Consider the following 10,203-nt stretch of genomic DNA (forward strand, 5'->3'; position numbering starts at 1 on the left):
ATGTATATAAATATATATAAAAATATATAACTGCAAATATATATAAAATATATATAAATATATAAAAATATATATAAAATATATATAAATATATAAATATATATAAATATATATAAATATATACAAATATATATAAATATATATAAATATATACAAATATATAAATATATATATAAACATATATAAATATATAAATATATATAAATATATACAAATATATATAAATATATAAATATATATAAATATATACAAATATATATAAATATATAAATATATATATAAAATATATAAATATGTAAATATATATAAATATATATAAAAACATTTATAAATATATATAAATATATATGTATATATAAACATATATATAAATATCTATAAATATATATATATATAAATATATATAAATATATATATAAATATATAAACATATATAAATGTATATATAAATATATATCTATATATATAAATATATATAAGTATATATCTATATATCAAAATATATATAAGTATATATCTATATATAAATATATAAATATATAAATATATATAAATATTTAAAAATATATCAATATGTATCAATATATATAATATATATATATCTATATATATATTATATATACACAAAAATACTTACCATTGTTATACAGTCTCCTATCGTATACCATACAGTTTTGCAGCCTAGGATCGATATGCTGTACAGTATACCATAGGTGTGTAGTAGGCTATACCATCTAGGTTTGTGTAAGTATACCCTATGATCAAACAATAACAAAACTGTCTAATGTATCCCTCAGATCATATATCTGTCCTCATGACACTGTACAGGAGAGGAAGTCTACTAGGGGAAGTTGTTCCCTTGATTATGGATTCTGAGAAGTTGAACATAGGCTGTCATTAAGCTAGTGTCCTGGAAATTCCCATATCCTGGCTGAGTTAGAATCAGCTTCAGGAGAGAGAGAGGAAACTGCCTTCTCTCTGCCCTTTATCTTCAGTCTGAGCTGCCAGCTGATTGGATAGTGTCCACCCACATTGAGGGCTGCTGTTCCCCACTCAGCTCACCAACTTACATGTCTCTCTGGAAACAGCTTCACAGCCTCACCCAGAAAAATACTTTACCAATTCTCCATGTATTATTTAATCCAGTAAAGTCAACACCTAAAATTAACCATAATACCCTAGTAATGTAATTATATATATTTCAGTTTTTAAAAAACTGACCGTATGTCAGTTCATAGTTTGAGTTGCCCAAAGAAGAAGTTAATTTAAGCCATAAGAAAAATAAACCCAATATTTTTCATTATTTATTTTATCTCCTAGTGATCCTAGACTGGTTTAATTGCTGTCTTTTTTTTTTTATCTGGTCGGTTGGTTTGTTGTCGGGTTGTTTTTGTTTTAAAGAGCCAGCTTCTGGGTCCCTCTCTCTAAAAATATGTTATACAGCTCTCTGACCATGTTCTCATGTTTTGTTACCCAACGTAGGTTTTCTACTCCTCTCCCATAGTCATTCAGTAGTTATTTGAAAGTGAAATAGGGACAACCGTGTTTTATTCTAGACCACTTAAGATTAAAACCCGAGTTCCATGTCGACATCCAGGGAATAGGTTTTTGAACAGATTTGCATTATGTTATGGGCAGGAACTAGGAGTAGAAGAGTTTGTGAGTCATCTAGTCAGTAGTGTCTGCTATAAAGCCTAAAGACTCTCTTTGTGTATGCATTTTTCATTTTTGTTACAGAGGAAATAGTTTGTTCTGCTTTAATGAGCACTGTCAAGAAGAAAATATAGCTATCACATATCACCGCATGTTCACAGATCTTCTCCAACCCGACCCCAAAATGACATGCTGCTCTTTCTTCTTCAGAAATATGAATTCTGGAATCTTGCAAGTCTTCCAGAGGGAAGTCACCTGTCCCATCTGCATGAACTACTTCATAGACCCGGTCACCATAGACTGTGGGCACAGCTTTTGCCGGCCCTGTTTCTACCTCCACTGGCAAGACATCGCAGTTCTTGCTCAGTGTTCTAAATGCAAGAAGACAACACGGCAGAGAAACCTCAAAACTGACATTTGTTTGAAGAAGATGGCTTCCATCGCCAGAAAAGCCAGTCTCCGGCAATTCCTTGGCTCTGAGGAGCAAATATGTGGGACGCACAGAGAGACAAAGAAGATGTTCTGTGAAGTGGACAAGAGCCTGCTCTGTTTGCTGTGCTCCAGTAACTCTCAGGAGCACCGGAATCACAGACACTGTCCCATTGAGCGGGCTGCTGACGAACACCGGGTAAGTGATGCCTATGAAGATCTATTTCTATACAGGACACATGAAATTCTTGTAAGTCTATTTCCTTGGTGATTGGATGATGCCATCTCTGTGCCCCATTAAGCATGTCTGTTATGAGCTTCCTTGACTTCACACCTCTCAGATTTGACAAACATGAGGAGAAACAAAGGAAATTCTATTTTCTGTGGGCGAATTTGTCTCTCATTTTGGGTCCTTCGTATATCAGAGTGTGAATGATACTTTATTGTCTTCACTTGTGCTTCAATTCATGGCTCTTTTGTAGGAGGAGCTCCTAAAAAAAATGCAGTCTTTATGGGAAAAAGCTTGTGAAAATCACAGAAAACTGAGCATGGAAACTACCAGAACCAGATGCTGGAAGGTTAGTACCATATTACTCTATCTTCTCCAGGAACTTATAGTGAACAAATGGGTGACTCTTAAAATAGGAACTTGATCTCAACCCATAATGTTTCTGGAATTCAATAAACAAGGATAAAACACTTGAGAAAAAAACACACTAATTTTTTATGTATGTTAGTGTGACTCTTTGGTAGGATTTCTAATCAGACCACAGATGTTACCCAAGCATGCTCATCTGTTTCCATACAAACCTACAGCAATACCCCAACAAATACAAGAAACTGGGCCATTTCACACTGTTCCCAATGGGCTGCCTGGATACATTCTGGACACGAGAGTTATTTATCAGTCATGGAAATTTCAGGTGACCTTTCTAAGGCTGAGTCAGTATGAATTTGAATCTTGGTGGGCAAGTATATTGAAATGTGAGCTAAATTTCAGGCGGAAGGAGCAAGAGCACAAACTTAGGGAAAGCATGAAATGAAATATCAGAACTAATTAATATTGAATAAGTCATAACACATAATGGGAAAAGTGGTGAGAAATGTAGACTTGATGAAGACATAAATATGTGAGAAATATGGGAACTAGTATTTAATATAAGGAGAACTCTAAGGACTTGGGAAGAATTCTAGAAATGGTTTTCTCTTTGTGGATGTGTATATTGAGGGTATGATATCTAATATTAATTCATTAATTTATTCTAATATTAATTGATCGAAAGATATCTTATGAGTACTTAGTCTATGTCAAATATCAACTTAGAAAATTAAGGAGTAAAGAAGAAAACACACAAATCTTGCAATGGAAATGAGAAAAGCAAATGGTCACCATGCAGATATGTGAAGTACATGATGTGTTAGAGTGTAGTAGTGTCTTTGGAGAATAATCCAGCAGCAAAGTAGAAAAGGAGCACAGAGCCCAGGGACTGGGGATGAGGGTTTGAGTTTTAAATAGGGTGGTCAGAAAAAAGGCTCATGGAAAAATTCACACGGAAACAAAATCTTGATCAGGAGGAAATATATATATCCTCCTGTTTGCCTTCCTCTTCCTCATAAATATATGAATATACATGTGTATCTGGGTGTGTATATATATATGGATATATATGAGGAATATATATATACACACACACACAGATACACATATATATTCCTCATGTATCGATATATACCTATATTTGAGAAATATATATATGAGTACATATATGAGAAATATGTATATATATATATATACGAAAACAATTCTAGGTATAGAAAACAACATGGGCAGTAATATTTAATTTGCATTTATTTCGGGTTTTGAGGAACCACAAAGAAGTCCATGTTGCCCATTAGGGTGGGTTTGGAGGAGAATAAATGAAACCTTATTAGAATATGTTATGCTGGGTGAAATGCACTGAGTTGACAATGCTAGTCTGTGGTCATGTCATCATTTCTCATATAATGGTTTTACATAACTTGCCCCAATTCTCCAAAATAGAAATAATGGTTTCTTACCTAGTCAATATAACTCGATAGTTTGATTCTTATGCAAGAGCTGTGTTTTCTTTCTTTAAATGTGGTGTGGAAGAGAGAAATCCATTTTTATATACCTGTCTTAGAAAACATTATATCATTAATCAAGTAAATGTAACTGGGCAGAAACAACTATGTTGATACTAGTACAGAAAAAAAAGGAAAGGAATAAAATTTTGTGGAATCTGAGAATAGACAAGATTAAGGATTAAAATATTGGGTATTCAGAATGCTAAGAGGAATCAGTGAAATTCAAGAGAAGATGGATAAAACATTTCTATTTTGACTAATTGTCACTGCAGGATTATGTGAGTTTAAGGATAGAAGCAATCAGAGCTGAATATCAGAAGATGCCTGCATTTCTCCATGAAGAAGAGCAACACCACTTGGAGAGGCTGCGAATGGAGGGCGAGGACATTTTTCAGCAACTCCATGAAAGCAAAGCCAGAATGGAACATTTGAGGGAGCTTTTAAGAGGAATGTATGAGGATCTGAAGCAAATGTGCCATAAAGCAGATGTGGAGCTACTCCAGGTACGGACTGACCATGGGGTATCATGATGTTGAACATTCACATGCACAGGTATTTTCCTCTCTCCTGAAATCCGTCTCCCCCTTTACTTGCATGATTTGTTTCCAAAAACACGATTCGATAACTAATACTACTTGGTAGGGAGGGTATAACCTCTCCTAGTGATTCTACCAGGCCGAAGGTCCCTCCTACTTTATCCACCAGCAACAAAACTTTGTAGAATGGCCAAGGTAACAGACAGCCCCAAGAAATATTTCCCATCAAAAGTCAGTGATGTATTTAGGATTTTTGAAAGTGGATAAAATAAGTGATTCACTGGCAGTTAGGCTAATTTGGAGACATGGCATGATGGAGAATTTGGGGAATCTAGGATCCCACTAACATTATTTTGGGGTCCACTCATTTTGGTAACAGGGCTAAAGGAAGATGACTGAGTTGCTTCTTTATGGTTACCGCAGAGCATAGACTCTGTGGGCCTCCTCTCCCTTCACTTGTAAAAAGAACTTCTTCAAGACTTAGACTTTATGAGGACATTAATTCATGACATATGATAGACTGGGATTTTCATGAGAAAAGAAACAGAAAATGCTTTCCAGGAGGGAACATTGTAGGAAAATTATATCTTCAGAAGCTGTCTCCAAATCTCACACTGAACTTAGTGGAAGATTCATCTTGTGGAAAGCACTAAGCCTTTCTTTCTTTCTTTTTTTTTTTTTTACAGGCATCTGGAGACGTATTACACAGGTGAGTGCATACCTAGATTTTAGCAGATGCTTTCAGTTTCCACAAATATCAAGCAGGAACTTTGATATTAAAGGTATAATTGATTCAGATAGTGATACTGCCTTGTGCTGGTTGTACTTGCTCCATCCTCCACCCCATGTAGTCATCTATTTTGTTGCCATACTCAATGATTTTGTTAAGCAGTTGAATGAAAGTTCTGCAAAACCAAAAATAAATAAGTAAATAAATAAATAAATAAGAAAGAAAACCAGAAATAAATGAAAGAAAAATAAAGGAAGTGAGCATCTCTATTCCTAATTGCCTGTTTATTGCTCAAAAGCCTTCATATCTGAAAGAGAAAATATTACATTTACTACATGGCTACAAAGTCAACCAGGGGAAGCCAGAGAGAAAAGGGGAAAGTATTTTAGCAGTGAAAAGTGTTGGTGATTTCTAGTTTATATTTAAATATATAATTCTGAAAAATAGATGAACAAACTATTCGGAATGTTTGAACCGTGTAGGCCTCCAGAGAACCTCAACTATAAAAGGCAGATATCCCTGCCTGGAGCAAGTTTCAACACCCTGGCCTTGAGAAGGAAGCAACAGATGCAGCAGTCTTAAAAATAACCCCACTTTTGCAGACAGTGATTTCAGGAATTTCTGGTGAGGTCTGGAACCCAGAATTTCATTTTTGAATATTCTCCTAGTCTTAAGACTAATGATCCTTACTAATTTGGAGCAATACGAAGAAAGATCCGAATGAATTCTCGCTCAGATAGACTTTTCCATCGTGCTTGAAAATCAGGAACTGTGAATAAGAATGAATTTGAAAAAGAAAATGATAATTTTGGAATTAGCAAATGTGTGGGTTAAAGGGATTCTCATGAAACGTCTTTTAAATAAAAGTAGTGATTTTTATGTATTTTTGGCTGTACATGTGGTAACTGTGTCTTTCTCGTTGCAGGTGTGAGTCTCTGCTGCTGCAAGTGTTTGAGCCTGTGAATCCAGAGCTCAGTGCAGGGCCCATCACTGGACTGCTGGACATGCTCAGTGGATTCAGAGGTAAGTGTCAGCCCATTGGCAGAATTCTCACAGTGTATTACTTCTTGTTAGAATCACGGGGGTAATACTTTACCCTTCACCAAATCTTTATTTCATTTCAGCAGGAAGTGAACCATATGGCTATGCAACCCTTTTATATCTGTGTTTCTACTTATAGTCCAATTTATAACATGAAGAGTAAAACACAGTGCAAAACAAATATGTTCTGGGCTCACATGTATAGAGTTATATATTGGGTAAATGGAATGACATAAGAAATAAAAAATTGAATAAATGGAACAACGCTCAGAAGGAAGCTTAATAATCCAAGGTCACATAAAAATTTTACATTACCGTATTTCATTTGAATTGTTAAACACATTTCGTTGGGGAACGGAGTTCACTGCAGTTTGATGGAGTATTTGTATTTTCTTATAATAAATACATATTATTGATATAATGTAAAATTTTGACTTAACACGTAAAAAGAAAGAAGAAATTATTATGTAAATAGGAAGTGAAAATAGAAATGATAATTTCAGTTTAGTTACAACATGAAGAGCTACGAGTAAAATCCAAAATTCACGTTCAGTCTAGAGCTAGCAGGGATGTCTGCAGAGTGACTGGTAAAAGATTTTGCAAAAATCTGCCTTAAGTTACCACTTATAATTTGAACATATGGACTTTTATCCAGTTATCTAGAGCAGTGCTTGAGTAAGCTAAAATCCTCCCATTCTTGCCAAAATTATATCACTAGTATTTAAGAACAAGAAATATTTTAATAATAATGACCTTGATAGCTAAAGGGCATTCAGGGCATATAATATTTCACGTTTATCTTGGAGATTGGATTAAAACAGGCTGGTCTTATATTCAACTCTCTATTTTTAAGTTTTCAATAAATTTTCAATGTCTGTTTTTAGGGTTTTTTTCTTCCTATAGAGAATATTAATCATCCTTATACTTTATTAAATGTTGTAGTCACAATTCTCCTGTCTTTGTAACTTCAAATTTCTTGGTAAAGTAAATTCTTGGTAGAACAACTTTTCACTCAAGAATTCTAATTTCTAATAATTACATGTATCTATGCTTTTCTAAATTATTTTTGCAGTTGATTTTACTCTGCAGCATGAAAGAGCCAATAGTCATATCTTCCTGTGTGGAGATGTGAGAAGCGTGAATGTTGGATGTGACCCTCAAGATGATCCCCATATCACTGCAAAATCCGAATGTTTTCTTGTATGGGGGGCACAGGCTTTCACATCTGGCAAATATTATTGGGAGGTTCATGTGCGAGACTCTTGGAATTGGGCTTTTGGAGTCTGTAACAATTATTGGAAAGAGAAGAGACAGAATGACAAGACAGATGGAGAGGAGGGACTCTTTCTTCTTGGATGTGTTAAGGAGGACACTCACTGCAGTCTCTTTACCACCTCCCCACTTGTGGTGCAATATGTTCCAAGACCTACCAGCACAGTAGGATTATTCCTGGATTGTGAAGGTAGAACCATGAGCTTTGTTGATGTTGATCAAAGTTCCCTGATATACACCATCCCTAATTGCTCCTTCTCACCTCCTCTCAGGCCTATCTTTTGCTGTAGTCACTTCTGACCAGAGAAAAGTCAGAAATGTGTCTATATGCTCTGGGAACCTGTTTATCCAAGAAAGCCCTCCTTTTTGCACCTCATCAAACAGGACAAATAGGTTATATTTAATGTCTTTAGTTGCATTCTAATGTCATCAAAACTCATTTATAGTGTTTCATTAAATATGGTGAAAACAATAAAACTGTGTGTATTGGTTCCTTTTTTAATCATTTTTGGAAAATCATTACCCATGATGTATGGCATAGAATATATTCTCTGGTTTTTAATTATTTCCGAATGTCACAAAGTGAAATAATAGGTAAGAGAGTTGTCTAAATGAAGTTAAAACCAATGGAAGAAAGTAGAGATCTTGGACTTCATGAAAAACCTTGGAGTAAAAAGACTCAATGGTAACCTGGAAATATTTTCTTTCTCTTCATCTAACAATATTCTACTTATCTATGTGTTTTATTTATGAAACTATACTTTGAGGTAATCTTATTTGACCTCCTATGCTGTGCTTATCTTTGTAAATCTCATCTTATATTCAAATGCTCATGCATTATTAGAGTGCTGTTCTACAGTGAAATTTACAAGGGGATCAGGACAATGCTGAATCAATTAAATATTCAAATGGACATAACTGAATACTGACCCCTACCTCAAACCATATACAGTGCATTTCCACATGGATTCATGTTCTGAAGGTGAAGGGAACACAGTAAAATATTCTCATACAGAAAGATCTCCTGACCAGGACAAAAAAGTAACAATTAAGAAGAAAAACTTAGTTTATATCAAAAATGATGATGTCTGTGTTTCAAAATATACCATTCAAGAATTAAAACGCAAACCAAGAGTGGAGAAAAATATTTATCTCAACATATATGCAATAAAATACAATACATGTGATTAATGAATGTAATAAATAAAAGAAAATGAACCCAGTGTAAAATTGGGAAAATATTTGAACAGGTACTTCATAAAATTGGAGGCATAAATATCTGGACAAATATGAAAAAGAGATTACTTTTATTAGTCCTCAGAATAATAAAAATTAATCCATAAGTTGAACTACAGGCCTCCATAAAATTTGCAAAATTTAAAGACACATAATATTGTGTGTTGTGAAAGATAAAGAATCAATGAAAGTTATTCATGGCTGGAGGTGTGTAAACTGAAATACTTTTTGGCAAACTGACTATGAGCATTCCTTATGGGCTAGATATTCTAATTCTAAAATATATTCCACAGACTACCTATGTGTATTTCAAGATAAACACAATGTTGATAATTGCAACAATTTTTATAGTAGCTCCAAATTGGAGACAAAATAAATATTCATCAACAGTAGAATTGCTAAATAAATTGTGATCTCATCATACAAAAGAATTTTACAAAACAGAGATAACACCAAAATGCAACAAATGAATGAATCTCAAAGAGAAGTTTAAGAAAATAATTGAAACACACAAATGTTATATTACAGTGTTTTATTCAGATAAATTGTGAACTCCATTAATTGATACTAGAAGTTAGAATATTGAATAATGTTTTGGAAGGTAATGGTTAGGAAACGTAAAAATTAACCAGGATAAGATATGGGAAGCATTGAAATCAAGGAGAGAAACTATAAGCATTTTTCATGCAGAAGAGTATTATATATATATATATATATATATATATATATATAATATTTTAATGTATAGAATAAGTTTGAAATAAATGAATTTGATGTTTTGCCTAATTTTTCAAATGCATATATTATAATTTAATTTGTGATAATTTAACATCAACATTAAGACATAAAACATTTTTTATTATTACACTTAATTTCTGGGGTACATGTGCGGAACGTTCAGGTTTGTTACATAGGTATACACGTGCCATGGTGGTTTGCTGCACCCATCAACCCATCATCTACATTAGGTAGTTATCCCAGTGATATCCCTCCCCTGGCCCCCCACCCCCAACAGGCCACAGTGTGTGATGTTCCCCTCCCTGCGTACATGTGTTCTCATTGTTCAACTCCCACTTATGAGTGAGAACATGCACTGTTTGGTTTTCTGTTGTTGTGTTAGTTTGCTGAGAATGATGGTTTTCAGCTTCATCCATGTCCCTGCAAAGGACATGAACTCATCCTTTCTATGGCTACATAGTA

General features: G+C 33.9%; 1 protein-coding gene across 1 annotated transcript; it reads left to right on the forward strand.

Moving 5' to 3' along the window:
• The first annotated feature begins 1,867 nt into the window (after positions 1-1,867).
• LOC129483939 (tripartite motif-containing protein 51-like) lies at positions 1,868-8,148 on the forward strand. The gene is made up of 6 exons (XM_055281351.2): positions 1,868-2,281; positions 2,565-2,660; positions 4,461-4,691; positions 5,411-5,433; positions 6,380-6,477; positions 7,568-8,148. The coding sequence occupies exons 1-6, from the start codon at positions 1,868-1,870 to the stop codon at positions 8,065-8,067; spliced, it is 1,362 nt and encodes a 453-aa protein (XP_055137326.1). The 3' UTR covers positions 8,068-8,148.
• The last annotated feature ends 2,055 nt before the right edge of the window (positions 8,149-10,203 follow it).

Source organism: Symphalangus syndactylus, chromosome 6 (assembly GCF_028878055.3).
Source record: "Symphalangus syndactylus isolate Jambi chromosome 6, NHGRI_mSymSyn1-v2.1_pri, whole genome shotgun sequence".
NCBI classification, from domain to species: domain Eukaryota; kingdom Metazoa; phylum Chordata; class Mammalia; order Primates; family Hylobatidae; genus Symphalangus; species Symphalangus syndactylus.

Bases quoted from the DNA above. Each gene is read 5' to 3' on its own strand.
- LOC129483939 (XM_055281351.2), top strand. From the start codon at position 1,868: ATGAATTCTGGAATCTTGCAAGTCTTCCAGAGGGAAGTCACCTGTCCC. The intron at 2,282-2,564 runs GTAAGTGATGCC...GCTCTTTTGTAG, and splicing joins GGGCTGCTGACGAACACCGG to GAGGAGCTCCTAAAAAAAAT. The intron at 5,434-6,379 runs GTGAGTGCATAC...TTCTCGTTGCAG, and splicing joins TCTGGAGACGTATTACACAG to GTGTGAGTCTCTGCTGCTGC.